Genomic DNA, 6,881 nt, shown 5'->3' on the forward strand with positions numbered 1-6,881 from the left:
ATCCCCCTCAATGACCCTTTTTCAAAAATGTTTTCCAGCTTCCAGAGGAGGGCGCAGGACAACGGCGCAAACCGGAAGCCGGTCAAGCTGGTTGGAGGTGGGGCTGCTTCACCAGGCCAGAGGAGAGAGGAGACACCAGGGTCCTCCAGGACGGGATCCCCCGCTCACGTCCAGCATTAACCCCCGCCCACGAGATGGAAGGAGGGTGACGGAGAGGGCGGCAAATTCAAATTCAAATAAATGTCTTCATATGACTCAATCCTGAAGCGATTGTTTGTTGATGTTTAGTCTGGTTTCATTACAAAAACTAACAACAGCGTCAAAAAAACCACAATGTTTTCAGTGTTTCTCCCGTTTCCATGCAAACAGACGTCGTTTTCAAAACGTTGCAGTGTAAACTCGGAACCTTCTTTAGGTATAAATAAAAAAAAAAAAAAAACACGTTTTCACTCAGTTTGATTCTTACTGTTCGGCTCCTGAGCTGTTTTCTCATGCTTCTATTTGGAAACCACATCATTTTGTTGGAACACAAACAGACACCTTCTCAGTTGAGATCCAACAGGACAGGAGATAAATGATCACCAAGCATTAATAAAGGCTTCATATTCATTCCAAACAAGCCCATGCTGGTGCCGTCACAAGTCCTCCAGAAAGTCTAAAAGGCCACATTAGAAAGAGAGACAGAGACATCGCATTGGAGGACAGTAGTGGGACAAATATTCATGATTCAATAAGCAGACAGCAGCTCCACCAACACCAAACTATTTGTCCTGAAGGTGGATGAAGACACTTTAAAACACTGGTTGGAATCCTGCCTGGTCTTCGCTACACCTTCTTCTCCAGGGACTGGGAGACAAATCCTCCTTGATCAGGCGTCATGAAGACATCTGAGTGGAAAACGGCTGCTTAACGTACAAGATGTGGTTTTGGTGCAGTGCCAGGTGGTTTGTTAATGACAGTGTTGGTTTCACACGCCAGGGTTACAGGCCAATTACAATTTGCCTCACGTTAAATACATCCGACACTCATGCAGGCTGCCTGTGTGACCAGTAATACCTCAAAACTGCTCCTGGTCAAGTCCTCATCACTTTAGAATGCTGAGAAAAAATCCTAGTGATGGAATGTTGCTTTAACTGGATAGAGTCGTCTTAAACGCCACTGTTTCTAGAAAGAGTGTGTGTTTTTCTGGTCTACAAAAAAATGAATTAGAAGACCCTGAAAAGTAACAAATTATACCTTTAAAGTGGAAAACAATTCAAGTTCTTACTGTCAGTACACGGTGGGAACAAAACCCACAAGACGACATTGTCCACCGTCCACCTGCTCAAAGTGAATAGTTCACTGCTCCAGTTCCACCGACTGTGTCCAGAACAATGTTTAACTAACCTGCTGACAACCCTCGCTACTCCTCCATCGCCACTTCCTGCAGTCAGAGCATGATGTGATTGTTTTCTTTCCAACAAGATAAGCATTGTGCGGCAATAGACTTTATAACTTCTTCATGTATCCGGGGTGGCGAGGAGTAATGTCGCGAGGCTGGAGGAGCTCAATTATGTGTTTAAACCCCACGCTACTCGCCACCGACGGAGGGGCCGGTCGTCCAGGACGATCGGAGCGCTTAGATCCCAGTTTTTAAATGCAGTCCGATAAAATGTGAGTCGTTTTCTTGGCTGATATCTGACCGATATGGATATCGGATATCTAAAGATGCTTTACATTTAGCCTGACAGTGTCAGGAGGCCTCCTACAGCGCCTCCACACTACACCACGGTACAGCCACTGACTGAGACCAGTGTGTAGCTCTAGATACGTTCTAGGTAGATAAGTCAGAACCGGTTGAAGATTCCCAACTCCAGTAGTTTGTTTGACAAAAATCAGGTGAGATGAATGAAGTGTGTGTCATTTGGTACAGAAGTTTGATTTTGATCGTTCTGTATGGAGTTTAGGTTGGAGGGTTGATGGAGAACATGTTGGTGGAGAACATGTGTTGGTGGAGAACATGTGTGTTGGTGGAGAACATGTTGGTGGAGAACATGTGTGTTGGTGGAGAACATGTGTTGGTGGAGAACATGTGTGTTGGTGGAGAACATGTGTGTTGGTGGAGAACATGTGTGTTGGTGGAGAACATGTGGGTTGATGGAGAACATGTGTTGGTGGAGAACATGTGGGTTGATGGAGAACATGTGTTGGTAGAGAACATGTGTGTTGGTGGAGAACATGTGTTGGTGGAGAACATGTATGTTGGTGGAGAACATGTGTGTTGGTGGAGAACATGTGTTGGTGGAGAACATGTGGGTTGATGGAGAACATGTGTGTTGGTGGAGAACATGTGTTGGTGGAGAACATGTATGTTGGTGGAGAACATGTGTGTTGGTAGAGAACATGTATGTTGATGGAGAACATGTGTTGGTGGAGAACGTGTATGTTGGTGGAGAACGTGTATGTTGGTGGAGAACGTGTGATGATGGAGAACATGTGTGTTGGTGGAGAACATGTGGGTTGGTGGAGAACATGTGTGATGATGGAGAACATGTATGTTGATGGAGAACATGTGTTGGTGGAGAACATGTGTTGGTGGAGAACGTGTGTTGGTGGAGAACATGTGATGATGGAGAACATGTGTGTTGGTGGAGAACGTGTGTTGGTGGAGAACATGTGTGTTGGTGGAGAACATGTGTTGGTGGAGAACATGTTGGTGGAGAACATGTGTTGGTGGAGAACATGTTGGTGGAGAACATGTGTGTTGGTGGAGAACATGTGTGTTGGTGGAGAACATGTTGGTGGAGAACGTGTGTTGGTGGAGAACATGTGTGTTGGTGGAGAACATGTGAGCATCTAGAACACGTCACCTTGTCTTTGAGCTGCTGGCACAGCTGCAGGGAGATGGTGAAGAACACCAGCGTGCCGTTGAGCCAGGGCACCACACACTCCACCTTGTGGACGTGGCTCACCTGGAAGCGGTTGTTGTTCAGTTCACTGCAGGGGGCGAGACCAGGTGTGGATCAGGGTGTGAAGCGTACGGCCCGGCAGAGGGGGAACCTTACATTCACACTGTTTGTAGGAGGAGAACCACACTGACTACAGAACAAACATGAAGGACGTGTGGCGGCGACCAGCGTGAAAGAATTGATCAAACATGGACGGTTTCTCACCAATATTTGTCTGGACTGAACATTTATTTTTATTTCAGTACTCTAGTGACCCCTGACCTCTGACCTCTGACCTCTGAGTTTAAACATGGGATTCAGGACTTACAACATGGCTCCAGGGTTGTGCAGCACCGAGCTCCCGGCTGGTTTGAAGTTCTGCAAAGAACAGTCAGAAGAAGAGTTTGGTCACAGTTTAGTCCCCCCCCCCCCCCACCACCACCTCCTCCATGCTTTCTGATCTGACCTTGGTGGTGTTCGGGGGCATCGTGTGCAGCTGGTACACCGTCAGGCACAGTTTACTCAGGTTGATGTAGAAGTTGACCATGACGTCCCCGGGATGGGGGGGGAACATTTTCTGGAGGAGAAAGGATTTGACTGATTAACACGGCCCGATGAGGAACAATGGTACAGTTTAAAGTCCAGCTGTTTGAAGCCTCTGATATCGAAGCTTATCGAAGTCACTTTATTCAGTCCACCAGCTGATGGAGGTTCTGGGTCCTGGAGGTTCACCCTAGAGGTTCACCCTAGAGGTTCACACTAGAGGTTCACCATAGAGGTTCACACTAGAGGTTCACCCTAGAGGTTCACCATAGAGGTTCACCCTAGAGGTTCACCATAGAGGTTCACCCTAGAGGTTCACCATAGAGGTTCACACTAGAGGTTCACCCTAAAGGTTCACCCTAGAGGTTCACCATAGAGGTTCACACTAGAGGTTCACCCTAGAGGTTCACCCTAGAGGTTCACACTAGAGGTTCACCCTAGAGGTTCACCCTAGAGGTTCACCCTAGAGGTTCACCATAGAGGTTCACACTAGAGGTTCACCCTAGAGGTTCACCATAGAGGTTCACCATAGAGGTTCACCATAGAGGTTCGCCCTAGAGGTTCACCATAGAGGTTCACCATAGAGGTTCACACTAGAGGTTCACCCTAGAGGTTCACCCTAGAGGTTCACACTAGAGGTTCACCCTAAAGGTTCACCCTAGAGGTTCACCATAGAGGTTCACACTAGAGGTTCACCCTAGAGGTTCACCCTAGAGGTTCACACTAGAGGTTCACCCTAGAGGTTCACCCTAGAGGTTCACCCTAGAGGTTCACCATAGAGGTTCACACTAGAGGTTCACCCTAGAGGTTCACCATAGAGGTTCACCATAGAGGTTCACCATAGAGGTTCGCCCTAGAGGTTCACCATAGAGGTTCACCCTAGAGGTTCACCCTAGAGGTTCGCCCTAGAGGTTCACCCTAGAGGTTCACCATAGAGGTTCACCCTAGAGGTTCACACTAGAGGTTCACCATAGAGGTTCACCATAGAGGTTCACCCTAGAGGTTCACCATAGAGGTTCACTCTAGAGGTTCACCCTAGAGGTTCACCATAGAGGTTCACACTAGAGGTTCACACTAGAGGTTCACCCTAGAGGTTCACCATAGAGGTTCACTCTAGAGGTTCACACTAGAGGTTCACCATAGAGGTTCACCCTAGAGGTTCACCATAGAGGTTCACTCTAGAGGTTCACCCTAGAGGTTCACCATAGAGGTTCACACTAGAGGTTCACCATAGAGGTTCACTCTAGAGGTTCACACTAGAGGTTCACCATAGAGGTTCACCCTAGAGGTTCACACTAGAGGTGAACCTCTAGGGTGAACCTCTAGGGTGAACAGGAAATCCTTCCTCCCCACAGCAATAAGACTTTTTAACTCTTCTACCTCCGTCAGAGCCTCAATCATCACCACCTGGACTAAATTACATTGATACTTATATTATATCCTATATTTCAGATGGCACATTGCATGTACATATACATATATTTATACATGTGCAAGTACACTATTACCATTGGTACTATTATTATTATTATTACTGATATACATATATATTCTTATTGTTTGTTATTTTATTGCTACCATATTGTTATTGTTATATTCTTGCTACCATTATTAGTTGTACTATACACGAGTATTATGCACTATTACACATTGTTATTATCTGTATTATTGTTATTATTATTATATAATGTGTACTTCTAATGGCTCTGCCACTGCACCTTACTATTTATTTATCTTGCTTTTATCTCCTGCTTATTTCTAAGTGCTCATGTTCCGTTTTGTGTTTTACTTCATGTCTTATCCCCAGATATTTTTATTTTTTATTTTTTACTTTTATTACTATTCTATTGTATTTTATAATATTCGTATGTACCAGATTGCTGCAACAAAACAATTTCCCTTCTGGGATGAATAAAGTAATAATCTATCCGTCCGTCCGTCCGTCCATCCATCCATCCATCCATCCATCCATCCATCATCTATCTATCCATCTATCTATCTATCTATCTATCTATCTATCTATCTATCTATCCATCCATCCATCCATCTATCTATCTATCTATCTATCTATCTATCTATCTATCTATCTATCATCCATCTATCTATCATCTATCTATCTATCTATCTATCTATCTATCTATCTATCTATCTATCTATCTATCTATCTATCTATCTATCTATCTATCTATCTATCTATCTATCTATCTATCTATCTATCATCTATCTATCCAGGTGCACCGTCCTCGAGGTTCCTGCATGGTTCAGGTCTCTCCAGCTGACGGCTCTGGGATTCTCTTTACTCGCTTTTTGTTTTTGTTTTTTTTTCCAAACACGATGAGACGCCCACGTTAGATTGAGGCGTGCCGAAGCAGGAGACCTGTAAAACCTCCAGGACCAGGACCAGGACCAGGACCAGGACCAGGACTGGACGCCCCGCCCCCCCAACCTTCCCGCGTTACCATCAGTCCGCTGGTGGCGAGCTCGGGCAGCGTGAGGGAGGCCGGCATGGTGAGGCGGTTTCGCGCTCGCGTCAGCTGCAGCATCACAGCGTCCATCAGCTGCAGAAGCAGAAGAGACAGAACTTTAGAGGACAGACACAGAAACCCGGCGGGGGGGACGGGGTCTCCTGCTTACACACACCTTGTTGACCTCAGCGCCCGTCTTGAAGTGGTCGCTGTCGTCATGGCTGCTGAGGAGCAGCAGAGCCTGGTTCACGTGGTTCCTGGCATCCTGGATCTGATCCAGAAACAACAGTCAGTGGGTGTTGGGCCGGGTCCCTGCAGTAGCCACGCTTCAAGGCCCTCAAATATTTGGTCTTTCAACTGAACATTAACCAACTTGTATATCACCAGGGAGGGAGGGAGGAGCTCTGGAACTGGAAATGGCCTTTGAGCAAAACGTGCATCAGGAACTACCGCCGGTTAAAGTTCTGCGAGGGTTTGCTCGAAGACACTCGGCTCTTTTCTAACATGACCCGAAACTAAACCAACACATTTATGTGATCTTCTCGGGGAATTCAAGAGAAACCTGACGGAGTGCTGTGAAAAGTGAAAAATGATGCGGCAATAAGCCTGTCAAGCCTTAAAAATCCACAGAATGGTAGCTGTCGTCATTGTATTATCCACAGGGATCATAGCGCGTGAAAAACGTAGTGGCTTCTAGTCCAGACATTACGGTATCTACCAACATTACCGTCTAAGAAGCACCATTCTTTGCCGTTTTAGGTTAAAATTCAGCTTTAATCCAGCTGAGAGTGTTTTTACTTAAACCATGTTTGTACGAAGTAAAGAATGGAGGAACTATACTGGGGGGGGGGGACGGGGGGCGGGGGGGGGGGGGGGGGGGCGTTCAGGGACGCATTAATTAATTCTGACCAAGGGCGGTTTTGAATGTCATTTTTGCCAATCTAGT

At 46.2% G+C, this 6,881-nt stretch overlaps 1 protein-coding gene across 1 annotated transcript; it reads right to left on the reverse strand.

Annotated features, from left to right (window-relative positions):
• Positions 1-825: 825 nt before the first annotated feature.
• On the reverse strand, positions 826-6,604 carry LOC308141091 (protein rogdi homolog; the record flags this gene model as incomplete). The annotated part of the gene is made up of 7 exons (XM_080511094.1): positions 826-846; positions 2,850-2,976; positions 3,256-3,305; positions 3,394-3,504; positions 5,930-6,028; positions 6,111-6,206; positions 6,596-6,604. 7 exons carry the CDS (start codon positions 6,602-6,604, stop codon positions 826-828), a joined length of 513 nt encoding a protein of 170 aa, XP_080367220.1.
• Positions 6,605-6,881: the final 277 nt, after the last annotated feature.

This window comes from Blennius ocellaris (genome assembly GCF_963422515.1).
Source record: "Blennius ocellaris genome assembly, chromosome: 16".
NCBI classification, from domain to species: Eukaryota; Metazoa; Chordata; class Actinopteri; order Blenniiformes; family Blenniidae; genus Blennius; species Blennius ocellaris.